The sequence below is a fragment of the Vicugna pacos genome, chromosome 8 (assembly GCF_048564905.1).
Source record: "Vicugna pacos chromosome 8, VicPac4, whole genome shotgun sequence".
NCBI lineage: Eukaryota > Metazoa > Chordata > Mammalia > Artiodactyla > Camelidae > Vicugna > Vicugna pacos.
Genome location: NC_132994.1, coordinates 18,900,070 through 18,927,804, shown reverse-complemented (window position 1 = coordinate 18,927,804; position 27,735 = coordinate 18,900,070). Strand labels below are relative to the sequence as shown.

Below are 27,735 nucleotides of genomic sequence, written 5' to 3'. Positions count from 1 at the left end.
GGACCCAAATGAGCAGCATTTATATTTGCAGTTTTTTTTTAATCATAATATGAAGATATGTGCGTGTGTCTGTGTGTGTGTGTGTGTGCATGCATGCATGCAGACACATGTCGATATTTGTATAACATACATCTGTTCTTTGGAGTTGTTTAAGAAACTCTATTTCAGTTCTGTTTCTTAGATATTTAATCTCCCAAACTAGAGATAAAATGTTAAAAATTCTGCCAAGTAAATAACCATAACTTTAAATATTTTATATTTAGAAAAGCTCTTATTATCTTCCCAACAAAGTCATGCATATATTTATTATTTATTTAGTTATGTGTGATAAGAGAAAGGGTAGATTCTATATCAAAAATACACTTGCAGAATTGGATTCCCAGCTCATGACAGGGAGAAGTTTGTTACTCATATATTGGATGGGATACTGAGTGGACAGGCACAGGGCTGACAGTCATCAGAGATTCCTTTAAGAGGATCACCATAGAAACCAGGAAGACATTTACTGCAATAAGGGCCACCTGTGTGATCCTTACAGTTCTGAGGAAGAAATACACTTTCGAGTTTATTATTTTGGTCTCAAGCATCAACACATTACCAAAAGTAGGTCTACAGTGTCATTAGCCTGTTCCCTTCCAGGAAGAATAATTTTCCACATTAAATGGTCAGTTTTACAGCTGGGAAATAGCATTGAAAGTTAATTTAATATCTAGCTTATAAACTACATGCTAATTTCAGCATATGCATACTTACAGGAAGATGACTGAAATTCATTCTAATTTTTTTCATTATACAAATCTTAGTTCCTTTCCTCCTCTGGTTTTTAATTTTTTTCTTAAAGAAACATACGTGATTGTGAGTGTGTGTGTGTGTGTGTACAGTCATAGAGTCTTAATAACATTTGCTTCATGGAAACTACCTGATTTTAGGTAAAAATCAATTGTTCAGCTTAAAACTGCTGATTTAATGAGAACTGTGGCTAATTACACATATCTTCTGAGTCTATGGCCCTCTTACCTCAGAGATTAATTTGGACCTCAGTAGCCTCTGATGATGTGGACTAATGCGTTACATCTGTGAGGGGCTTGCTTGACACATAATAAACAATGAGAATAATGAAACAATTATATCTGTACACTAGTATATGATAAAACCACAAGGCAAATAAGAATTTTCCTCATTGTTTTTTTAAAATTGAAATGGCATTTTTCTGCCAACTAAGTATTTTAGGAACCATATACTTTTCAAAAAAAATCCGAATAAAATAATTTATATCTCCGTTTCTTTGTATTAATTAAAGTATATTCATCAACTAACGTTTTCACAAAATTTATCAAGATTGGTAAAGGCGAACAATCCAATCAGGTAATCAACCAATGAAATTGTCCAGAAAGCTTCCAATAACACAATTTGATAAATTTTTATGATGTTTTGGCATCATGTAGGCATAACTTCTTCAATCTCCAATGATTTAATAAAATGTATCTAATGCCTATTAAATATCATACAATATGGATTCATTGTGACTGAAATACATTTCTATTTTTACAAGCATATAAATTCTATTTTTTTCTCATTTTGAGTTTATCACAGCTTGGGGTGCAAAACCTTTCATTTTATCATCAATAACCAAATATGTGGAGGAAATAGCTAATAGCTAAAATACAAATTCATGTTAAGTATAAAATAAAAATTTATTAATCTGGATGACCAATGGGATAGCCAGCTTGATTTAATAAGAGTTTTGAATTATTATTTATTTCAGTCTATTTTTAAGAAGCTCAATTTTAATTAAATTTGGTAAATGGATTTAATAACAAACACACCTAAATAAACACTTTGAACACAAACACACATAAACAAACACTTTTGAACATAGCTTGTTAAATTCCTTGGGCACAGGGACAAATTCTTTATTGAGTAGAGGATATGAAGGGGGCTGTGGCCTCGTGGCAGCTTCCGGCAGCTGCGCGCTCACGCGTCCAGCTGTCCTGAGCCCGATGCTAGGCTTCCCCAGGTCCCCACTCCGGGGGCAGAAACCGTGGGCCCTCCCTGCCTGGCACCAGGTCTGCTGCAGGGCCCCGGCCGGGGCTCGGCCGGCCACCTAAGGCCCCTGCGTTGGCAGAGGGTCCAGGCTCCGGCCTTCCGCAGAATGTGCTCAGCGAGAGGGAGCTCAGGTTGCTTCTGTTTCAGGCTCTTGTTTCCTCCCAGGAGATGCGGCACAAGTGGCAGAGGGACATTTTGCAGCTGGCTGGCCCTGGAGACTCAGATCCCAGCAGATGCCCCAGATCCTGGCAGGGGGGCTCCCAGTGTGACCATGTCACAGGCCACTCTGAGCTGTATGGCTGCGGGTGTGGACGAGGGTGAGGCCTTGTCACGGGTGGCCACAGTGCCAGACAGACTGCCCGTCCTGTCTGAGCCATGCAGCCTGGTCCCCGGGTCCCTCCAAGGCCCCAAGAACATCCCCACTGTGGCCTCCCTGCGGGCTGGCAGCAGCCTTTCCCCCTGTTGAGTGCGGAGCCTCTGAGCTGCCTGGGCCAGGCTAGGCCCTCAGCTCCCAGGGGTCCACACGGCCCCAACACTGGACACCAGATCCCTGTTGGAATGTGATGCAGAAGACAGGGTGTCCTTTCTGCTGCCTGCCAGTCCCGACAGGTGGCTGGGGTCCCTGGAGGGCAAAGGCGGCAGTTCCCCTTCTCGGGTGCCCGCCAGGAGCAGCCCGCTGGGCAGGGCAGAGCCGGCCTTCCTGGCAGACCCCGAGCCCAGCTCCCAGAACCCTGCAGATGGCCCCCGGGAGCCGTGGGGCTTGGACGTGAGCTGCCGCAGCCCGGCCCTGCGGGACGAGATGGACAGCATCTCCCTGGACTCCTTCGTCTACTGAAGGCCTGGCTGTGCCAGGAGGCTGGCATGCGGTCTTTGGCACAGTTCTTGCTGCACACTTGGGCATTTTATTTTGGGTTTTAGCTGCAGCATGCTCTAACTTGAGCAAGGCTGGCGTTGAGGGTGGGGAGCTGGGGAGTGGTCTGCAAGGAGCAAAGGCTGAATGTTAAAGAGGAAAAGAGGTTTTCCTGGAGGAAGAAGAAAAAAAGACATTAAGTTACAATCCAATAATTTAACTCTGAACCACTTGCTTCCTGCAAAATGTAGGAACTAAAGCCCTTAATATACTTAATATACAGAATTTCCAAGCTCTGAAATCCCATGGCAGTTTCATTACCTGCAAGTGAGTAATTCTTTAGTACCTGCTGATAGTTGAAATAGGTTTTTCTTTAAGGCATTTAAAATTCTCTCAAATTTATTTAGCAACCTTCTATCAAAGTAGTAAAGATGTTAAATTCACTATCAACACTTGTCTAAATAACAGGAATAGGGATGGAATGTGCAACACATAGATCAATGTGATGACTGGCTTTCCTCTTCGAATTCACCTTCATATTAGTTCCTTTCAACTTTCTAGTTTAGCTAAGGTTGGCTATTACTAAAAAAAAAAAATATGTTTTTTTTTCTTACAAATAGTCATATTGACACAAAATTATATCTTCAAAGACAGAGATTTAAAAAATAAGATCATAAAACTGGTTATGTTTTAATCATGTTGAAAACAACATTTCTGAAACTCAATGGAAAATCTTGTAGAACCAAGAGACCCCACTTTTCTTTATTGATTTAAAAGGAAAATAATAATGTAGAAGTTCATTACATTTCCTACTGTCATATTTTATGTAATCAAAATAATAAAATTACCCTTAAAATGCAAGTGTTTTTGCAACTGATACTATAAAACAGTATTAGACAACAATACAAAGGAAACCCAAACTGAAAAAGATGAAAGGTTCACTCTGAGGATCTGGGTATTTTTAGTGGCATCCTGCTACAAAAGTGCTTTCCAAATGTTTGTTCACATCACTCGTCACAAGAAGAGTGACAAGGAGCAAGTATGCAATCTTCCCCTGTGGCTTGGAATGTTTTCTAGGTCACTTCAAATGTACCCTGAGTCAAAAATAATCTTTTTATGTAGGTCCACACTGTAACAGAGGCCTGGATTTTGGTCTGATATCAAAAAAATAGTTCAGTTAATTTCTAATTAGATTTCAAAACCAAACTAACTAAAAAGCAGTTTGTCTGTAAATTTCATACTTTTTTTTTTTTTTGGATAAAGGAAAATACTTAGGTAGCAAACCCAGCAAATGAGATTAGTTAGAGGAGGCACTGGCTTGATGTCTCTTCTGAAATAGTCAAATACAGCTGAGATATTGAAACATGTCAGTCTCAAAGTAAAAGCACAGACAGGAAAATGGAAGGGAAAATTACTGAAAAAAAAAAAGAAAAGCAGTTGACATAAATGGACTCTTCAGAACCTTAGCTCAAGAGAGTGCCTAACATCACCCCAGGGGATGTAGATGCTCTGGCATGTGCTCCCTTTCCCACATACAAACTCCTGACCTCTGTCACTTTCACAAAATCTTTGCAATCATTTGGAAGAAAGGTAGCACCCCACTCTGAAGTGAGGTCACACACAAGGCTGTCTTTCACGCATAGATAATAAATGTATATTTCTCAACTACCTCCATCCTATTAGGCTTTCTCAAATTACACAAAGAAATTTATGATTTATTACCACATGTTCCCTTGATATTTTATTTTATGGCATTATTGTACCAGGACTCTGCTTAATCCACCATTCCTTTTTAAGTGTGAAACATTTTATCATATAAAAATAGAATTATGATTAGAAAAGGGATATTTGGGCCTTCGAGTCCATGTGTGTCAGTGCTGGCCTTCAGCCCACTACCATGTTTAAGTCTCCCTTCTCTGGTGTCACCACAAACTGGATGGGATGCAAAATCAGGGTGGTCAGGGGGACAGCACTGCTGCCCTCTAGGAGCTTATGGTTGCCATCAAGTTAAAATTGCATTTTCTGGGTTATTTACTATACTTCTGGAGGGTTACTACAACATAATATATCATGAAAAGGCCTTTCTTTTTTCCTCTCCAGTTGAAAATGGAAACAAGAGAGACCACTGAAGTAATACAGTATATAGAATTGTGTCATATATTGTTGGAAATGTTCCTTCTGCCTCAGGATATGAGGGCTCTTAAATTTGAACATCAACAGCAAACACATTAGAAAAAGAATGAGCTGATACTTCACATCTGAAGGGGAAACAAAAGCAACTTTCCTCTTTGAGCAGAACAAAAAAGGTAGCAATTTCCTGAACCTTTCTAATAATTTCTCATTAAAAAATTTTGCTATCCTAGATTCATTATAGAAGTGCTTTTGTAAAATAATCTGTATTTCTAAAAACTGGTGAAGTACATCTCCAGACAGGGGTATAGCAATTAAGGGTGTTGGTAACAGGGTACGTACTGACTACTATTTACAGGACAATGGAATTGTCATTAATAAGCACTTTCTCTCTCTCCTTCTCTCTCTCTCTCTATATATATATAGATCTAGATCTAGATCTAGATAAAGTCCACAAGCATAAGTGTGTATCTCCATTTGTCACATTCCCTTCTGTAACAATAGGGGTGACATGCAGGATTACTCAGCCTCTCAAAGGAATATCACTTCACTTATAATCTGTACTCCATTATCTGTTGTCTTCCCAGTATTTCCTCCCTCTGCTGCATCAGTAGTAGCTTTCTTTTCTATTGGACCATTACTATCAGCTCAAAAATATGATAGAGTATCTCCATCAAAAATTAGCTAAAAAAAAAAAGACAAAGTTACTTCCTTAATATCCCATAACTGGGCTTGGGAGTGGGAGCTGGCCCGGCCCTGCAGGGGGGCTGGGATGGCCCATCAGATGAGGGGACGGGATCTCAGAGGCTGTCCACCTGTAAGTACTCAGGGACAGAAAGTGCCCAGGATGCACGGGCCTTGGTGATGGGCTGTGGGCCCCACTGGTGTCAGGATGACCTGGCTGGTCACTGAGCAGGTCTAGCTGACTCCCATCTTGGGCTGACACTGACATGGGACATGTAGGCGGGGCCATGCCCAGGGTGCCCCACGGGTTTGGCCTAAGGTCCAGGACAGTTGTGCTTGCCAGTGCTTTGATCTTTGCGGGTTTCTCAACAATTGGAGCCTTGAGCCAGAGCCCACACTTAAGAAGTTACAGCAACCTGGTTAACTTTGCTCACACCCAGAGACAGGCCCTGACCCTGTTCTGACATGAGGGGTGGGGGTGGTTTGCCTGGGGTTCATTACTCCTCATCAGGGAAGAACACATGCACCAGGTGCCTTCTAGAGGTGCCAGGAGACCTGGTCCCGTCTGGCGGGGGCGGCATACACTGAGGACATGGCCTGTGTGCGTGTGCATGTGCACACACACACACACACACACACACAGGTGAGGAGGGCACACAGCCTCCTCCCCGCTCTGTCACCCCAGGCAGGGGCTCCTGACAGGAAGCTTTCAGAGCCTTAACCATGGTGGTCCCCGAAGCCCCTCCCCTCCCTCTTTCCTGAGCTTCTGTGTGATCTGTTAGGTGCTTTTCTCAGTGTCACCATTTCTACTCACCTCCAGGCCCCCACTTTCTGTCCTCTCAGGCAGCTTAGAAGATCAAGTGCTTCCTCCTTCGGGGCTCCTGGGTATACACCTCCCCTTTTCTGGGACAATTTATGTCTCGGTGTTTACTTAGCTGCAGGGGGTCCCTCAGGCAGCTGACAGATTCCACCCAAGGCCATGGGCAGATTGTTTGTGGAGGTCGACCCGGGCCATTTATGGCCGTCTCCTGCATGCTGTCCTGAGGCCAGTGTGGGTGTCCCGGGGCTGCTCCTGGGACAGTAAGTGGTTCCAGGGCACTGGGCTATTCCAGGGCAGCAGGAAGGAGCACCCTGGGGTCACAGCACTTCCGGGATCTCCGAGAAAGGGCTGGTCCAGCTGCTTACCACACCATGACCCTTCACTGTGACCCCAGTGTGCAGAGGGCAGGTGGGTGGGGGAGCCCAGGGGATGCACCAGAGGCCAGCAGTCAGAGTAAGCCCGACTGCCCCTCCACCAGGCGAACTCCTCCAGGGTGAATCCCACACTCCCTTCATCTTGGGATCAGACCTGTTCCCAGCACGGGGCCCTTTGTGACCACACACACCTGACACTTGTGCAGAAGCTCAGTTTAGATGCTGCTACCTCAGAAAGCCTTCCTGACCACCTTTCATAAAGGAGTCCCTCCCATCTTGTCTTCCTAAACCCATTCTCAGTACCTCTATCTAAGCACCCTGTTTGTTTTTTTCATGGCATTTACCACCTTTATCTAAATTTTCTTTCTGGCACATTGTCCAGCCCACCTGAGGGCAGGGACCATCTCTGTATTGTCCATCACATTATCATCCATGTCAGGAGTCTTGGTTGTCTCAAAATACATGGTCACCAATATCTGTTAGCTAAAATGAAAGTATGAACACTTCCATGAAGTGGTTAATATTTCCATCTTACAAAAAGGAAATTGAGGTTTGACTTAAAACACTGTATTTTCAATACCCAACTTTGCTTTCACTCCCTCACCTGTCTCACTTGTCAAGTGAAATGAATTATAATGACACTAGGAAAGTAAGACACTATTTGGAAGATGAACTGTGGAGGGACTTATAAAAAACAGAAATGAGAAAAGGGGTTCTGAATCAACACTGGGGCCCCAAACAAAACAAAAGAGAATGATTTTATAATGGAGTCCTGATCTGTTTTTAGCAGGCTAGAATTAAGACATTAGTGATCTTTTGGAGTCTACTCAGCTTTTAAAGGGTCCAGGGACATAAGTGATAACAAAACTAGGGTGCCTGGCCTTCTGAATTCAATAAAAAGGCAAATGAAATTAAGAAAGGATACGCATAGGTAACAGTGAGCCTGGGGATAGGGGATTCTGATAAAGAGAAGATGGAATTATTAGAGAGTAGAAGAAATTAAGAGGTCACAGAGAAACTCCAGACTTCCAGAAGTCATTGTCTCTTGATTCAACCAAATTCTTTTAGGGACACCGAAGTAACTTCATTTATCAAACAATTACTGTGTGACAGGCACTGGCATTTCCTTCTGCTTCCTTATCCAATGTGAGGTTTCTCCACTCCAGGATACTTTCTGTGACATTTCTCTACACTCAAATCACTCACCTCTTTCAATTATTATTGTTTTTACGTTCTGTACCACTTCCTGGTGCCTTACTCATACAGTGCTGTTGCGACCGAGTCCAAACTTGTTTTGCTTGCTGCACAATTGGGAGAGGAGGGGCTGGGGCAAGAAATAGTTACTTTATTTAGAAAGCCGGCAGGCAAAGAAGATAGCAGTCTCATGTCTTGGAGAACCATCTTCCCCAAGTAAGAATTCAGGCTCTTTTTTATAGTAAAAATGGGAGGGGGTATGGTTGGTTGGTTGCTGCAAACTTCTTGCTTTAAGAATTCTTCTTGCAGCCGTCCATGTGAGTCAGGCCATGGTGCCCTTGTAAAACCTCTAACAAAACAAATGTTTTCTACTCTGCAACTTGTTATTTTTGTAGGAGTGCAAAAGTGTTAATAGCCTTAAAGTTCAGAGCCTAATATGGAGTCAGTTTTGTTCTTTTCTATTACACTGTGATTCAGTTTTTCATAGGCATTTATTCTGTCTCCCTAAACAGATTGTTAGCTCTTTAAGAACAGGGACTATGATGTAACCTTGGTAATCCCCCGGGCATCTAGTGCAGAATTTACGAAAGAGTCTTAATAAATATTTTTGAAGAAAGAGAGGAAGAAACAAAATCCATAGCCAATTAAAGCATTCTAATATTCAGACAATTTTATATTCAATGGGCATTTGAAATTTGTATAAAAGATGATGAAGGGTACTGAGAATAATCAAAGTGGAAATAAAAGTGTTAAAGCAAGAAAAGAATCAAGGCATTTATTATTCCAATTGAAATAAGAACTTAATGGTTCAAAGAGAGCTTCCTGGTTTGAAGTGAAAACTGCTAGGCTCTTAATTAAAGAATGTTTCACCAGATATAGCATGTATTTTAAATGTAAACTCAAATTTGGGTTGACGGAGCTAGTTCATTTCCTTAATTGTTTTTACCTTCTCTATATGGTGTTTGGAAAAGAGAGAACTTCAATGAATTACATTTTTTAAAAAAAATTATAGATAGATCAGGCTGAGCCGAGAAGAAAACACATTTGGGCTCTGCAGCCCCGGTCCCCCGGGGAACGCGGCGGCGGCGGCGGCGGCGGCGGCTGCTTCTACCCGAGGCCGCCACCGCCGCCGCTGCCGCCGCCACCGGCCTGGTGCCGGACGTCCCTGGGGGCCCACGCCGGTGAGCGCCCGCGGCCGCCGCCTCCAGGCCCGGGGCCGCCCTGGAGCCCTCGCGGGCCTGAAGCGCCGCCGCTGCCCGACGTGCTCGGGGACGGGGTCCCGCAGGTCCTGCACTGGAAGCGGTGTTCGGACCCCGCGGCGGGCAGCCTGCCCAGCGCCCCGCGCGCCCGCCGGGCCCAGCCTGGGCGAGGCGCGCTCCCGGCTGCGCGCGGCGGCTGCACGACCCCCGGGGGGCCGAGGCGGACCGCACGGCCCGGGCACCGCTGCGCGCGCCGGCCGAGCCGCTGCGCGCCGAGCTGGCCGAGCCCCGGCAGCTGCTGACCCAGGCGGCCCCCGGGGGCGAGGCCCGCGGCGGAGGCTGGAGAGGGTCTGGCGCCGCAGGCTGCGGCTTGGCGGGAGGGCCCGGGAGCGCGGGGCCCAGCGGGAGAGAGAGGCCGCGCGGACAGCCGGACAGCCGGACAGCCGAGCTGAGCAGCAGATTGACCCCCGGAGGGTCAAGTGCATGCAGAGGGTCAAGTGCATGCAGAGGGTGGAGGAGACGAAATGGGCAAGAACAGCAGAGGCACACAGGGAAAAGCTAGGGTGTTTGGCACCTGATGGGACCTGAGGCTTTGCGCTGTCATTGCCCAGGTCTAAGCCTGTTTCCCTACATTTGTAAAATAAAAAACATAGATTGCCTTTCTGAGAAAAAAAAAGGAAAAGAGCACATTTGTCGCGATACGACTCTTGAGTCCTGTGTATCCTCTGGAAGCAAGCATTATTTTAAAGTACAAGAGAACTGACAAAGCCATGCCTGGAGTACGTCTGTAAATACACAGTGGGTCGGTGCGCTGACGTGGAACATCCTGTACACACAAATGATCCCTTAAAGGCACCATTTGTAAAGGATTTAAGCTTCTGTTTATTTGCAAGCTATGCCCTCTATCAGGAAAATGGTGTTTACGTTTTTTTGACCTGATTTCAAGTAAAATTAATTTTCAAACTACCTAAAAAAAACATGAAAGTAAATAAAAATTATTACCCTAATATGACACACTGTGGTATTAAGAAACATTAATCTTATTATAAATCTAGAATACTGAGACAACAATAAATATCTCAAACTTTAGGTGCTAAACAAATCAAAAATCCCTAGGGAATTTTCCAGCTCAAGGTATTTCTTCCATATATCATGTTCTTGACATTTTAAAGATTGAATCCTTCAGATGGCTGTGATTTGCTTGTATTCTTAGGAATAAAGTAGAGAGTGTGGTACGTAAGGTTAAAATAATGGAGGAAAAGTTAAGAAAAAGAAAAGAAAAGAGATGTAGTGCTAAATTCCTGGCAAGTACAGAGGTGGATATGAAGGAGAAATATTTTGGAATATTATTCTGCTGTCATTCATCCTAATTTTATCAACAGATTAAACAGAAAGTAAATATCTATAAAAACATCAGATTTTCAGCTATATGTTGTAAGGCAAAATATCTTCAAAAGAAACACAATTTCAAGATGACATTGTGAGTAACAATTTTTGAAAGCCATGATTTGTTTGTTGGCAGACATCGGAGTTTCTTTAAGCAATATACTACCATTTGTGCAATCTTTAGTGAAAAAATTAAATTTATTTTAGATTAGTTTATTGACAGTAATGTTGAAGGAACTTAGAATGCACTGAGGCTTTATTCCTGTGAACTCACTTCCCTGGAGAAGCTGGTGCTCCCTGGTGGACAGGGACAGACTCCACGGCCACCACAGTGCTTCTGTCAGCAGGACAGGGGACAGCAGGGTCAAGGCCAACAGAGCCCAACTGGAGCAGAAGGAAAAGGAGATGGTAAATGAGTAAACAAGCTCTTAGGTGCTACATCACCTGAGGAAGAGTATAGAAACAATGATTTAAATACAAGCAAGCTATCTATGTTGAGAAAAAAGACAGGAATCTCCACAACTTGAAAGTCTGGCCATTCGTCATATTAGGGAAATTCAGCCCAGTTAAAAGTGCTTACAACCAGTACCACCATCAAATACTGAAAAGATATGAGAACATTCTTACTCATTTCTTGGTTTTTGGCTATGTTTCTTGATTTCCTTTCATTTTTTTCTTTCTTTCCTTTTTTTTTTTGTTTGTTTTGAGATCATTTAAACTCATATGGCTGGAGGAATTTTTAAAACAAAAAACGTCTAACTGATTCATTTTTAACATTTAAGCTAGAAGAGTGGAAAGACACAATATTAACATTCAGTCTGAGCTTTTAAATTTACTGAAAAAATGGAAGTGAAAAAAATAAAGGAAGGAAGGAAAGATGGAAGTTATTTTGGTTGCTTTTTCTCAGCAATAAATCTGCTTGTTGGTAGGTAAAAGTGAAACTTTCTCAAATGCTCAGTTGATTTAGTTAGAACTATTTTCTTAAATTGTTTTGGGTCTAAATTAAATTCATTGTTTTCTGTATTTATGGGCTTTATTTTATTGGTACTTCTGTCAAACTGGTGATTTTGGCAGAGGGAGTTGGTATCATTCATTATTTCTGGGAAAAGCTGGTCTGGTTAAATTGAAAATTGTTACCTAGTGGTATATATGTATATTGTGTGTGTATATTTCTTTACAAAAATTATGCAAATAATATGTATATATATTCACAATTTAAATAAGTGTTATTGGCATCTTACTGACTTTTCCTCATTTTTTAATAAATGAAAATTTTAAATCTTCATTGTTAAAAACACAAACTCAAGAGTCAGATAGACCAAGATTCCTATTCTGTCTCCAACATTTCCCAGTCTAATAGCCTTAGAAAAATTACTTAATATCTCTAGACCTCAATATTGTCATTTATGTAATAGAGATAATATGAGCCCAAACATCATGAGCCTGATTAAAGGAATAAATGAAGTAATGAACAGAAACCTCTTGATATAGTACATAACACATATACATGGTTATAAAATGCTAGGCATTTATATAACTAGTAGTCATTTTTATTGTTTCTGTTGAATTTATTCTGTTTCTGCTTTTTTTAAGGGTTCAAGTTAGCAAAGTTTTACTTCAATGTTTGTCAGCTCACAAATGACTGAAAAAGCTGATATGCAAGGGGCTAGCACGCTGTTGTCTAAAGGCAGCGTGGAGGCAGCTGAGAATGTTCTCAGACCAGAGGCTCTGCTGCAGAATTCCCCATGCTGGGGCGAGGGCAGCTGGAGGGGGGCCTGGGACAGAGGAATAAACATCTCTTAGCTCTGTCATCAGGGCTGGCGGCCCAGGACCCCGAGGCGGTTGACCAGAGGTTGATGGCTTGGACTTCCTAAGGCTGCCCTAATGTCTGGCTGTGCTGGGGAAACAGGCTTCAGGAGGCCCGTGTGCCAGCTAGAAGGGCCCTCGGCCAGCCGGCCCCTCCTACTCCAGCCCCAGGGAGAGCCCTGCTCCCTGCTGGCCGGGCCTGCTGGGCCCTGGGGTGGGGGCAGTCTCTCACCCACAGCAGCTCTTGCCAGGAGGACTTTTTGGTGTTACCTATCATGTAGTGTCAGGTGCGAAGGTCTGGCTGTGGCCTTGAAGCAGGCGGGGCAGTAGGCAAGGGTCCTGAGGCAGTGGCTGTGGGTCTGGCACCTGCAGCTGTGGGCTGCCCATACATTTATGTTTATTTCCAGAGTGTGGTGCACTCCAGGAAGGGTGGGGAGCATGGTGCTGGCAGCCTCGGCCCAGTAGTGTGGGCATGGGTAGGGAGGCCGGGGGCCAGGCATCTCCAGTAAGAATCACTGAGGCCCAGACAGGAATCTGTCTTGAACGTGGCCAACGGCAGCCCTACCTGTAATAGAGCCCTGCTCCCAGACGGGACCTTCAGGGACCAGCCCAGTGGGGTGACCTCCCAGGCATGGGCAAGCCAGGCTGAACCCGGCCACAGCAGATGTGGGGGACAGTGATGTTAAGGAACCACACAGGATGGCTGGGTGCAGGCAGGGCACAGGAAGCAAGGGCAGGGGGCCCGGCCATCAGAAGGCAAAGCAGTGCTCCTTGGGGTGCCCCCACAGTCCAGGCTGGGGAGGCAGGCATACTGGATCGTGGGTGGGGGTCCACACATCAGCACCAGCAGCTCCTCCTCCAGGGGTGGGAGGTGGTCCCGCATCATCTCATCATTTACAGAGCCCTGGCTGTAGTCCCAGGCTTCAGGGGCTCTGCCCACCATGTACCAGAGCTGGAAGCGCCCAGAATGTGTGTCCCTCAGTGCCTCCAGCTCAGGCCACCGCAGGACGTCCTTCTCGGTCTGTTTGGTGAAGAGCAGGTGGTGCATGGTCTGGTTGTCCGGGCCCTTCGTGATGGTGTGGATCCCCTGCAGCATCAGGGTGATGCCTGTTCCTCCCATGACCGTGCCCACAGACTTCACTGTCTTGATGATGGGGTTAGAGTTCTTGTCTGGGCATGTGGCAAACTTTCCTTTGCCCTGGTAGACCAGCAGCCCATTCAGGCCCTGGAACGCAATGGTGTCTCCATTCTTCATGTTTTCCAGGTACTGGGACATCTTCCCTCCAGTGGGAAACTTGGGGTGGGTGTCTTTGAAGCAAACTTTGGTGACCAGGTCCACAAAGCCCTTGTCGTCATCGCTGGACATGGGTGTGTAGGGCTGAATGACCAGGCTGAGAGGTTGAAACAATAAAACTGACTGCAAGAAATACTGCAACAAACCAAAAAAATACTACTTATATCCCTCAAACTAGATTTTTTTGGTCATTTTAATGTATTAAAATAAACTTTAAATGAACTCTAAGAACACAAAATTAAATGACTGCTATTGATTCATAATGATAATTATTGCCTTTTTAGATAATTGATAGATCTCTGTTAACACATAATATGCCATTATTTAGCCCTAAAAAAGATGCAGCTAATTCTTGCTAGGTCATGCATTTGTAGTTTAGTCTGGCGGTGGTAGATTTTTATTGGTTGGCAATTCACAGTTATCGAAGAGCTTGCCAGTCCAATAATGTCTGTTGAGACTGAGACAGGGAACAAAGTCAGCAGGCTCAATAAATACATCTTCAAAAGTGACAACATTTAACCAAGTTGTAAGCTTTTCAGCAACAAGTTTTTAAAATACTGTTTTTATCCTGACTTTCTTTACTAAGCCTAGACACTTGATAGCACCTAGGAACATGTGTGAGTTTACACATAATCAAGAAGAAGCAGAAAAGGAAAATTGACCTGAAATCTTAGAAAACAAGCATTTGGCTGAATGCTAGCTGGTGTTCTCTAAAACAAGTGAATTATCTTTAGCTACTGATTGACTCATCTGACACTATTTCTTGAATGCGTTCTTCACTAGGGGCACGGTTTAGACAACCTGGCAGAAGGTCCTAAACTGGGAAGAATTAAAAATCATTATTTTACAACATTCAGGTTATGTAGTTTTTTTTTAAATTGAAGTTGTCATTTTTTTCCACCAACTAAACTTGTATATGAAGTGTCACTTGCAATTTTTTTTAATTCAGGTAAAATTCACAGAACATAAAAATAACCACTTGAAAGTGTCATTTAGTACATTTACAATATTACATAACCATCTCTCTAGTTCCAAATATTTTTATTAGTCCTTCCCGCCAACGGTAAAACCCTGTACCTATCAAGCAGTCACTCTTTATAGAGTACCACTCCCCCAAGCCCTGGCAACTGCAGGTCTGCTGTCTCTGTGGATTTACCTCTTCTGGATATTTTACGCAAACGGTCAAATCTAATACATGACCTTTTGTGTCTGGCTTCTCTCTGTTAGCATAATGTTTCCAAGGTTCACCCATGTTGTAGCATATCCCAGTATTTCATTTATTTTTTATGGGTATTTTACTGTAGGAATATACCACATTTTCTTTACCCACTCATCAGCTGATGGACATTTGACTATTTCCACTTTTTGGCTATTTTAAATGGTACTGCCTTCACATTTGTGTATAACACCTGTTTTTACTTCTTGGGGGTATATGACTAGGAGTGGAAGTTTTAGATCTGGCAATTCTTTTTTTTAATTTTCATTTTTTAAAAATTTTTTGGGGGGAGGTAATTAGGTTTAGTTATTTATTTTTTGGAGGAGTTAATGGGAATTGAACCCATGACCTTGTGCATGCTAGCATGCATGCTACCACTTGAGCTATACCCTCCCCCCCTTAGACCTGGTAATTCTTAACACAGCATAAGGCTTGGAAGAGTTACTACAGTAAGGATAGTCCTTGCTTATGTTGCCATGAGCTTAGGAGCAACTCTTTAAGAACAAAGATTCTATTGTGTGTCTATATACCTAGCCCTATCACCTCAATATGTGCCCAATCACTTTTGTTGGATGGATGGATCTATGGATGTATAGAAGGACAGATGGATAGTGGATAGGTAGATGGATAAATGGATGGATACAAGACTACATACATACATGAGTAAGTAAATGGATAGATAAATGGAATGCAGTTATATTACCAACAATGTGTAACATACTCCATAACAAATGATACACTAAAGCTTAGTAGCCACATTTCAGATGAATAAAATCAGATAAGTAGAAGGAAATTTACTTGAGCTAATAAAGAAAATAAATTCAAGACTCAGCATATGACTTGAGGCCAGAACTCATCTGAATTGATTGTGACATTTAATTGCCTGCAATTAATGGACTATCATATGACAAACATATTTTTGATCACTTTAAGAATTAGATGATTTTATGATGACTATATTAGTTGATTATCATACAAAAGACTATCACAATTTACTAAGCAGCAGTCTGGTCAGTTGTATATAGATAGAGTCCTGGGATTTTCAATATAAAATTAATAAGCAAAACATAAAGAATACTGGAATTTTTAAAATAGAAAATGAGTAATTAACTATTTTAAGAAACAATTTAAAATGTAACAGAACAAAAACAAAAATATTTTCAATGAACTGTCAACTTTGTCTTTTGAATAGATGTTCCCCTCCATAATCTATGTAACCATTTTGAGAAATTTCAACTCAAATGTCTTTCCCGACAATATTCCACATTAGTATTCACTGAGCCATCCCAATGTTTGTTAGGTTTTGCTATTTGTTAAATGGGATTTTAATGCATTTAATGGTTTTAAGTGTTACTCATGAAGAAGGCAGCAGTTTATTCTTTTTTTCCCTTCAATATGGTCGTTTTCTTTTTTTGATACAGGCTGCATTCATTTAAATACATAACACCAGTAATAATAAAGTTCTAAAGTTTGGAGATGCATGAACAATCAAAGATTTGTCAAGTAAGTCAAATGTTCTAGCTGGCTAGTTCCCATCATTATGAGAGGGAAATACAGATAAGGTGATGGATGAAGAGAAAAGACATACTTATATAACTAGTATTGAAAATACTGGAATCATATTCAAAATATTGGCCTGGCACTGACTTAAAGGTTGTTCTTAATATTTTTGTTTTACTATATTTTCCACCGGAATTAGGTATGTTATGCTTTACAAAAAAGGAAAAAAACACCGAATTCTTTTTTTAAACAAGACTTTTGATCTTAAAACTCTTTAATTTTTTTCAAGTCACCTTTGTTATATGGAAGACCTCAGTTTAATTGCACTTAAACAGGAGTTACTTTGGGTTAGACGCTATCAGTAAAGATTTCATTGCTGTGGGGGTGCTTTGTTCTATTTCTTTTTTGACAAAACATAAGATGATGACTTAGAACTTCCTTTAGCCTCTGTCCTGTGGAAGTTCCACAAAATACTACTCAATTTTTGAAGCCTGATCATTTTTACTCCATTCCTAAAAAGGTAACAGAATTACTCACTGGCTCAGTCAGTGTCTGAGTGGGCCATCTGGGAACAAGCTAGACATTTTCTCCGTACGTTTTCAATCTCAGGACGAGGGAAAGAACTGACAGAATTGGCCAGTGTTGCAACCACTCATCAAAAATATATGAAATGCTAATATGAGAATCCCTCTCCTCCTCAGTCCTCCAGGTGTGCACTGTAGTACTCCCACACATCCACTGTATTCTTTACTACACTGTCACAGACCTACCTGTCTGCCTTTCATGTTGCACTAGGCCTTCTTTGAATTCAATCATCATGTATCCATCTTTGTATCCTCTATCATTAGCCTAGAACTATCACATCATAACAATCACTGTGCACTGATTGTCTCCTGTCTTCTGTACACTCTAATGGGAACATGAGAGACTTCTCCTTTAAATATCAATGAAACCAATGTAAAGTTTTTGTCCATGTTTTTACAAAGGAAGGACCCCAAGCTCAGAGAAGTCAAGTGCCTTGTCTATAGGATACAGTTAGCAAATACTACAGCACAGACTCAAACCCCAAACCAGTGATTTGTTTGTCACCCCACCTTGCCTCCCAGTGTGTGCTAAGTAGCAGTGTAAGTGTTTTTAGAGACATCATTTTCTGAGCATTCAATCTTCTTTTTTAAGGGAACATATTTACTTTAGGTATAAAAGGTTTACTATTATCAAGTTATCACTATTATTTGCATGTTTATAAAACAGAAATAAAAATGGCATACATGTTTAGTGCCAAAAGCGGCACATCCAAACAAACATCAGTACAAAAATAAATTCTCAAGCTACGTGTTTTTTAAATAGATGTCATTGAAACAGTAAGGGGAAAACAATCTGTACTGGTCATGTGTTGAAATGCAAACATCATCACAGCAAAGCAGCCCTGGGGCACCACTAAGACCAGCGCCTGCTGGAGGAGACCCACCGAACCCCACATTCTGGCCAAAACCAAGTAGACACACCAAAATAAATGTACAAGTGATGCTCCTGAGCTACAGAAGGCTGAGCCTCTAAATGGTGGTGAATTTCTGCTACAGAGGATCCCAGATGGGGTCTGAGCTGGTGAACTAGTGGCACTGGGATGTGGTACCATACACGGAGGGAGAGCTAAGCCCGCTTGTGAAACAGAGGCCCTGTGCACAAAGCACAGCACGTACGGGTCTTCTGCACCAATCGCCAATCCTTGCAAGTCTCCTGGCCACTGACAAACAAGGACACTGGTAGAAGGGAAACAGAACCTGCCTGGTTTGGGAACTCCTGTGCCCAGCAGGCACACCCCTCAGTGATGCTGGCAGAAACCCACAGTGTTCACAGGGTCTCAGACCTTCGTGGCCATCTGCTGTTCACACTTGGCCACACACCTTACTGGTCAACGGAGCTGTGGCCCCACAGGGAAAGCAAAGCCAGCCCAGCAAACCCTCTGCCCAGCCCACTTGGTGCTTCAGCAGCAGTGGCCCGCTGTCCTCATTGCCTGTGACCTGGGCCAGGACTGAGTCTGCTGGAACTGGCATGCCGGGTCAGGGAGGCTGCTGGGTGAGCAAAGAGCATGGTCCTTCCAGCTCCCATGCAGCAGGACGCCCGCTCAAGCACAAAATCCTCTGGGACCCCTGCAAGGAAGGTGGATGCTGAAGGGACAGGGCGGACAGGGGCTTGAATGGGCTGCAAACCACTGCAGGCAGCTGAAGGTTCCACACGTGCTGATGCCGGCTCACCCACCCTAGATGGAGGCTGGCTGCACGGAGGCCAGGACACCAAGCTGCGCCTGCGGCCACAGCCACGCTCAGCTCACTGGTCCCAGTCCTTGGCCTTCTTGGCTTTGAGGGACAAGTGTGTTTCTTGTTGATAAAAGTGTGGAGCCAGTTCCAGCAGCCAAGCAGATTCAATAGCAGTCACATGTCTCATGTAACACTTGGAGGTTTGTGTAACCTCACTGTAGGTAACCCAGCGAGGCGGCTTCTCTGCTTGGCTGAACACTCTATCTTGAAGGTTAGATACTGTTTCTGCCTTTTTACAGAAGAAGGAACTGGGACTTCCACACACAAGGAAGGCACTCAGTAAATGATGGCAGTCTGGATGAATCCACTATTACAGAATAGATTTGGGAGGCAGTCAAAGATAAGGAGGAGAAAACACATGTGGGTGTAAATCCAGGCTCAGACTCTTTCCAGTAACATTTATATAAACCTTTTTAAGAGTCCTAAGCCCTCGTCAGAATTTCTTCAAAATGTGATTACCTGTATCATTAATTTCAAAAGGCAGAAGTATGCTATCAACACTATTTCTATAATCATCAAAACACTCTTTTGTTCATAAAGATTTTTCTAGATTATTTATTACATAAATTCTGTGTAACATTTTTGATACCAAAACTATTACTCTTAAAACTCACGTGGAACCATCTTATCTTGAAGAAATCCCCTATTTCTTTACAAGCAGTAAAGACACATGGGGATGCATCAGAATAAAATCATGATGGGCTCAGTTACGCTGTGGCAAGAAACAACTCCAAATTCTCAGTGGCTTAAAAGAAAGCAAAAATTTCCTCACGTCAAATCCTCCACAGGTCTGGGTGACGGTTCAGAGCAGCTGACCTCCGTGTGCTGTCCATATGTCAGGCTGCTTTGATCTCCTGGTAGCTGGGTGAGCTCCACGGAGCCTCACACTGGCAATTCAGTCTTTTCCAGAGGCTGGAGGACGGGGAAGAGGAGTAACACATCACTGCAGCTCACATTTCATTGGCCACACCGAGTCTGATGACCACACCTACCCTTGAATGTTAGGAAAGTGCAATCTTCCACAAGAAGGAGGTTGAAAATGTGATGAACCATACTAATGTCTACTATAGGGAATAGGGGAAATCTATTGTTTTGCACAGTCGTATATCTAATAAATGTTTAAGAAAACTGAATAGGGCTCCTGGTTTGAGTTAAATATTAATGATGCTACTAAATCTAACATTTGGAGAATTTAAAGGAGACAGATGCACAGCTAGGTTAAACTGATTTCTCTCAAATTCCAAAGGAAGAATAAAAAGTTTTCCATTTTTATCTTCATCTTATCAATGAGGACAATGAGAAGGAAATCAATTAATTTTATTGGATGGGGCATTTTGGAAAAGAATGACAGCAAAACTGTCACAATTTTCAAAATATCAGTACGTGCTTTATTCTCGACATCTCCAAGCCTTCGTGGTACTTGGAAAAAATGGTATTCCTTGGAATGATGCAGGTCAGATAGAACTGTGTTGGACTTGTGTGCTGATTTGACACTAACAAAGCGTTTCTACAGTCCCCTAATTCCATTCTCATAGACAGCTTTTGAAGTTGGCAAGCAAATTCTCCTCCCCTTATTTTACAGACGAAGTGACTGAAATCCAAAGAGGTCAAAACAACACTTAATGTTTACGACTATTAAATGGCTAAGGTGAAAACAGAAATCAAAATCCTGACCTGCAGCCCAGTTATTCAATTCCAGTTCCTCCACAGCGGGGGGAACGTGAGCCCATTTGCCAAGACAACCACCTTGGTAGTAAATCCTCCTTAAACAAATCTAAATATCCATTTCTGTTGAGATAGCTTCAACTTAATCTGTTTGCACACAGGATGTACACCACGTTGGAAGCCTACAGTGCAAGACAAGTTGAAACCAAGTGATATTTTACAAATGACTCAATCCACTAGCAGATCAGTGATAAAATTACAAGCTTACCAACTCAGGATTCATGCTGCCTCTTGGCTCACCTGAAACCAGTAGGAGTTTCAAATCTGACATGGCTTTTATTTCATGAGCCACAGTGCCTTACGTAATGTAGGCTGCAGAAGGCGACACCTAATTGGATGAGCGCCCATGTCAGAGCCCATGCTCACATATGGGAAAACCTCAGAAGGCTCAAATGAAACTAATGATTGTAAGACGGGTAGACACTGAAATGATCTGACATGAATCAGGGGAGATGCCTTTGAATTAACTAGTCTGAGCAGTAATGCTGACAAAAATAAATAACCCCCTAGCCAGTTTTTGTCACTTTGGTTGTCATTTATATTTTGAAAGCCAGAGAATGCATCTTTTTGTACTCTTTAAACATCACGACAATCTATTTAATTCAATTTAAATGTGAAAAAAACAGAATTAACTCCTAAGTGCTGCTTCTCATCTTCATGGTATTTTAACCCAGCTTCTAGCAGATCTCACTGTGGAATAGAGGTACATTGTTGAGTGGTTCTGTTTATGAATCTGCCGTTCCCTCCTGGAGACGGTGACGATGATTACACTTAGCTGAAATACTACAAGTGTAAGACAACCAAGGCAGCACAAGCAAATGATGGGCGAGGGCATCAGCAATTAAAAAACACCGTCTTGGGCGGCGGCGGCGGGCGGGGAGGGCGTGCGCTGGCGGAGAGGTGTCGGGGCTTAGGAAGGCAAGTGGAAGGTCGTCCCCCGCGCGCCCGGCGCGCCCCGCTCTCCGGCCCAGGCAGCGCAGGCGGTCGGCTGTTCCTTCTGCAGGGACGCGTACTGAGCTGGAAGAGGTTATTGTGAGCGCTGGTGCCACAGGAGGTGGCGCGGCGGATGTGACTTGAACGGCAGACCATCCGCATCCTGCCAACTTTTATCTCCCGGATCTCTGGGGCAGCGGAGCAGAGGACCCTGCAGCGCCCCGCATCTCCCTCCTCCCGCGCGCCCAGGCCACAGCCTGCGGTCGGTGGCCACGCGGCAGGCAGCCGCAGCCGGGGGACTGCGGGGGCATCGCCCTCGGGGACCTGGCGGGCGCAGTCGCGCCTCTGCCTCCGGTCAGCAGCCTCTCGCCTTGGGGAACCCGGCTACGTAGGAGTTGCGGAGGCTCAGGTTCTTTCCCGAAGCCGGGGAGGATGCTGGCCTCGCTCCCTGACAGCCGCTGCTCCACGGCCGCCTTGCAGCCCGGCTCTCCGCGCCGCTCGGCGCGCCCGGCCCGGGTACCCGCCTCTCCGTGCTGGGGCGCGCCGCCTGCCGCCCAGCGCGGTCGCTTGGGGAAAGCAGGGGCCCTTGTCTTCAGCCCTGCGTCAGGCTGATGCTCCCCTCTGGTCCAGGGCCGAGCTGCAATAGTGAAACCTGAGGCTGTCCGGGATCTGCTCCTTGCCTTCCGGTGCCTTCTAGTCAGCTCACAAATAACCCTTTATCTTACATTTTTAAAAAGCTGGCAAAGTCTGATGGTAAGAAGCCGGCATTACTTTTCCTTGGACGCAGCACGTGAAGGGCTAGGAAATTTGTGTTGACCTTTCACTTAGAATCTTCCTTCTTGGATTATCCTGTTTGAGAGTCTTGTTAAACCCAGTTAGGGAACCCTCTTGGTAAAGTGGGCCCTCAGCTTCTAACCTTACTGGCGCTGGGATGGGATGCTGCCATCTCATAACTTGAGATTAAAGTACAGTGATGAAAAAGGAATTCAGGATTTTTTTTTGCTTTACATTAAAAAGAATTCTCCAACCCTCTATTAAAAAATTAAAACAGATAATAAGAATTTCATTAGGTGTTTAAATGAGCCTTTACATCACCTGATACTGAGTGAATGAATCATAGCACAGACCGAAATAAATAGATAAATAAGAAAATGATGGGCAGAACAGTAACCTAGGATATAAAAGCTCCAAAGAACCTAAAATAGGCATCTCTGCATAAAATTCTTTGAGGACCCAGACTTTTCATAACTTTTGGCCTAAAGACCCTCAAGAGATGAGTCTCTGTGTCACTGACTGGAATAAATATCAAGGGCTTCCCAAAGCCTAATCAGTGAAAACCCCTTTAACCTGGTATCTGAACCCCTTCAACTTTCCAGTTTGCTGCCTGCCCTCAAGACCTGCTTGCCCCCTCCCATAGTCTCAGGGCATTGATTGTGCCCTGAATGTTCAGCTGTCCTAGGACACGGCTGGCCTTCCCTTCCTTGCTGCCTTTCACAGGCTCTTCTCTAAGTGCCTATCTTTGCAGTGACTGTCACTCAGCTTCCAAAGCCAGAGTGATGTTCTTGAGAACCTTCTGCTTCTCCTGAGGCAAAGTGTGGTAGGCAAACTGTAAAGGCCCCTCTCAGCCTGTAACTCCGTAAGTTTTATTTGCACAACAAAATCTGAAGGGCCCCATGTCCCAAACATTGAGCTAGGTGCTAGCAGTATAGAAATTAATTAAAATAGTCCCCACCGGCAAGAAAAAATAAACAAATAAATAAAATAATAAAAACCACCCTCTTGGAGATGAACCAATGTTGGAGACACTGCTTTGATTATGGGTATGCCCCGCTGCTAGTTCTGGGTTTCATTTGATCATCTAACTCAGTCTAACATAGGAGAAAATTGCCATGATAGCTTGTGTTATTTACTATTAGATCAGACAAGTACAAAAGAAAAAGCTCATTCAGACAGTTTTAACAATAGAAGTTAACATTTTGTCAGACAAATACATCACTGTTTTAACAAAGGAAAGTGCAGCGGCTGACAGTCAGCCTCATGTGGGCATGTTTGGTTTGTCAGGGAGCGCGCTCCTTAAGGAGAAAAATGAAGAACAAAAAGGAACTAACCTTTCAAAGCGTTCTAGGTAATAAACACTTTACATAATTATCCTATATGATTTTCACAATCACCGTGAAAAGTAGGCACTATTTTCTCTACTTTACATTTGAGGAAAGTAAGTTTCCTTAAGGACCAACCACTTGCCAAAGGTCACATATATAGTAAGCAATAGAGCTAATTCCTAGTCAGGTTGCCCCCAAAGCTCATACTTTCCTTTATATAATGCAGCCATTATTGTATTACAGTGTTTTATAAAAGACTTGTTTATTTAAATGAAGGTACTCATATTTCTTATTACAAAACATATACTATTAAGTCAGAAACTACTGAATAAATTCATGGAAGAAAATATCTCACAAACCACTTTTTGAACATGGGTACCCTGGAATTATATAACTTCAGTTTTCCACTCTCTAAGTCACGATAAAGGCAACTTTCTCAGTATGGGGATCATTTTCATTGCATGTTCTGACATAACTGTGAAAAAAATCATCAATACTATGAAAGGATTCAGACAAGTCCATTCTGGGTAGGTAAATTTTTAAAGCTTAATAGAAACACTTTCCAGAAAACTAGTGCTCCATTCGTATCTACTATTTGAAGGCAGCACACTTTAGGGGCCTTCAAAGTCACTCTTAGCACATACATGTATGTTTGCCCCAAGGTAAAGGTGTGAACACTGGGAGATGCAGTTCCTGAGATTACCTGAAGATGGCGTCCGTCTCAAGGCTGTTTGTGATTTGTATCAGGACTCTTTAAATTTGCAAGCGCTGTAACAAACTCTATTCTACCGATGGGAAATTTGTGCCATGTTGGTAAATAATTCTTCTTTATGTAACAATATGTTTATATGTTCTCGAGATTGTTGCAGATACACCTCATCTTGGGCTGTGCTGATTCTCAAGTCATTTCCCTAAAGGGAAAGGAAAGTAAAAATGGGGTAAAACTGTTGGGGGGGAAAAGGTATAAACAGGTAAAAAGGATCCATATTTAGATTCTCCACTTTGTGGATTATCCTCAGTAGGGTTTTAATTTCAGGTTGGCTTTCCCTGTCATTCAGCTTATTTCTGGTATGTATTAAAGGCAGAGAAAGCAATTTAAATAGTAGCCTTAATTAGATCAATTACAAAGTATATACTTTTTGGTTACTCATGACCTTGCTTCCCCTATTAACTAAAATAAAACATACTTGAGAGATTCATACATATATGTGATTACAATTACCTCAATTTTATAAAAGTGCACAAAAATTGTATCTTTCAAATATACTATTTTATGGTAAATGTGGGTTGTATAGGAAAATACGGAAGAAAACTTAGAACAGTGTATTAAGCTATTGTGTTTGATTTATTTTGTTTTGTTTTTTATTTTCAAAATTGTATTAGGCTATTGTTTTAAAGGATTCTTATATCTGGGAATAAAAACAAATAAAAAACCCCTGCAGTCTAATGTCCCCAATAGGATAATGGCACCATTATCATTTAGGTTAACCCTTTATCTTAGTTCATTCATATAAATAATATATAACTTCTCAAAATTTTACATTTTTTGAGAACCTCCTGATATATATCACCTAGATCACTTCATCTAATACTGGAAACATTCATTTTTAGGGAAGAATTTTTGTTTGTATTGATTCAGATACATGGAAGTTTCAAGACAAGAAACAGAGATTGGTGCTAAATGAACATGGACCCATTTGGAACCATACACTTGCATGAAATGTGTACTTTTGAGCATCTGAGTTGAGGGAAGGGCACGTGTTATGTGAAAGGCAGAGTATGAGAAAGGGTGAAAGAGCGTTTATGACAAATTTAGACTTCAGCATTTGGGGATTGCCTATAGCCCTCCAAATCCCAAAAGCAGTTTCTCGTGTATCTTTCTTACCTAAATTAGTACTTTTGAAGTCAAGATTTAACTGCACTTAAATAAACAAGTTTCCTTTTCCATTTACTTTTGCCTAATGTAAACAAAGAAATAAATGATACAATCTATTTGGAAGAAAGGAAGATGGAAAAAATACAACTATGTAAATCAGCCATTTGCCTAAACACTTTCAGTAGCCTTATATTCTTGGGAAAGTGGTTATTAAGTTTGACATTAAAATTCCAAGCTGGCTCTAAAAATCTCCTTTATCTTTAAAACCCAATGAATATACTTAGTCTTCTAGGTATGTCTGAATGAACCATAAGACTGGCATAAAAAAATTACCAAGATATGACATTCTTCTCTAGTAGTAAGTAAATGAACATTAAACTAACCAAGTAAGGAATAACCTCAAATAACATGAGTGTAAAGCAATTAAATACAAATGATGCGCTCAATCATCTACCTCGGAGATAATCATAAACTGGAGCACATGTTCTGTATCTTCTTCCTCTTCTTCGAGGTTGTAGGAGGTGGGAAATGTCAACTGTCCTCCAGCTGCTATGAGCTACAAGAGAGGAGATGTGTAATCATTACAGGACAGAAGATGGGCTATTAAATCATATTTTACTTATTATTTTAAAATCACTTTATTGCTTTAGAGGGCAGGATTTGGAAGAAATAGATATCATGAGCGTGCCGAGTGAGAACAAGAGACATTTCTTTGGAGTAACCTTTATACGAAGCTTACCCATCAGTGGCAAGCCTGACACAGACATAAATTCATGTATTATTTTCCCCAGTATTGCGTGCTTGCTGAAATAAGTTCGATGGAACCAAACACAGAACCTTCTGTAATTTTCCTAGTCTGTAGCTTGAGCTTTACAATTCCGAAGTGGAGAAGAATCTTTGTTAAAACGGAGATTTCTACCCATCCCTGAGGGTCACTCACTTTCTGTTGATCTGAATGGTTTGAAAAAAGACAACACTTCTTTTCTCAGGCACTCTACACAGACTATAAGCTAAACTGGGAAATGTTGCTGGTCAAAGGAAAAGAAAATCACAGCAGCAAACTTTATATTATGATAAAATTCAATCAAAACTCCTAAAGAAGATATACTTTCCCTTGCGTAATCAAATACGCTTAGTTTGAATGAATGTTTTAGTCCTTTACATTAAACAAACTTCTTTCCTTCCAATATGCACACTGAGCCCCATACAACGTATACTTGAAATTTACATCTTCTGACATTGACAACCTTGTAGAAAGAAAGGGGGGAAAATAGGAAAACAAGGTCATTTACTGGAAAGGAATCAACACTGGAGCTTGAGTGACAGGTTCAATGCAAATGCTGCAGTGCTTTTTAAAAAAATTCCACTCCAGCATTGTAAGTAGGCATTCATAATACAAAGCTGATGATTCTGCCACTTCCTCCATGCTGACAAGCAAAGATCCAGCACGGCGGACTGACCACAAAGCAATTCTTGGTGATGCTCTGGGTGGAGGAGGAGGAACCCGGATTCCTCTCACGGTTTTCCGTAGAGAAAAGAACATCACTCGTCATGGCTGATTAAACAGGGTTTTAACCTGCAGCTCCTCAACACCTAAGAGCTCATTACATGAGCCCTATGAGGAACTCAAGTTAACAGCATCAGTGTAGGTGTGGTTCACAGTAGGCACCCTCTGCTATGCTATGAGCGGAAGGGTGTTACACTGATTTGGAATCCCTCCTCCAAACCCATCACTTTTGGGGAATCATGAGAAAACATCTGAAGACTCTAAATTGAAGAATATTCTGTGAAATACCTGACTAATACTCTTCAAGAGTGTCAAGGTCATGAAGTACAAGGAAAGAGAAATTGCCACGGACTGGGAGAGACTGAAAGGCATGAGGCTAAATGAAACACTTATTCTGGGAAGGATCCTGAAATGGAAAAAGGACAGGGAGGGAACAAATGCTGTTATATGAGGAAAGTGTGTCATTTAGTTGACAGTATTGTGTGAACACTAACCCCGTAGTTGTGCAAAGGTGCTCCTGTTCCAGAAGATGTTACCACAGAGGGACCCGGCATCATGGAAACTCTCTGTGCTTTGCCACATTCTGTAAATGTTGAGTTATTCCAAATTTTAAACTTTATTATTTTTAAAAGAAGCAAACTCTAAAATCAGGAAGAGGTTGGAGATACCTCCCAATGCAGTTGACAACTTAGTAAGAGATAGAAAAGAAAGAGCACAAGAACTGAAAGAAGAGAGAAATCTTTTTCACAAACCACATGATTTTTGGCATAAATCC

General features: G+C 42.4%; 1 protein-coding gene and 1 pseudogene across 1 annotated transcript in view; one reads left to right on the top strand and one right to left on the bottom strand.

Annotated features, from left to right (window-relative positions):
- Nucleotides 1-1,063: 1,063 nt before the first annotated feature.
- On the top strand, nucleotides 1,064-2,881 carry LOC140697959 (spermatogenesis- and oogenesis-specific basic helix-loop-helix-containing protein 1-like; annotated as a pseudogene).
- Nucleotides 2,882-12,293: 9,412 nt separating this feature from the next.
- LOC140697659 (NADH-cytochrome b5 reductase 3-like) overlaps nucleotides 12,294-27,735 on the bottom strand; it is a 63,264-nt gene continuing 47,822 nt past the window's right edge. Inside the window, exons 2-4 of the mRNA XM_072965604.1 lie at nucleotides 25,908-26,009; nucleotides 24,281-24,488; nucleotides 12,294-13,918 (exon numbers count right to left, since the gene is read on the bottom strand). Coding sequence (XP_072821705.1) covers nucleotides 13,172-13,855 — 684 coding nt within the window. The 5' untranslated portion in view covers nucleotides 13,856-13,918; nucleotides 24,281-24,488; nucleotides 25,908-26,009 and the 3' untranslated portion in view covers nucleotides 12,294-13,171. The remainder of the gene's footprint in view (nucleotides 13,919-24,280; nucleotides 24,489-25,907; nucleotides 26,010-27,735) is intronic.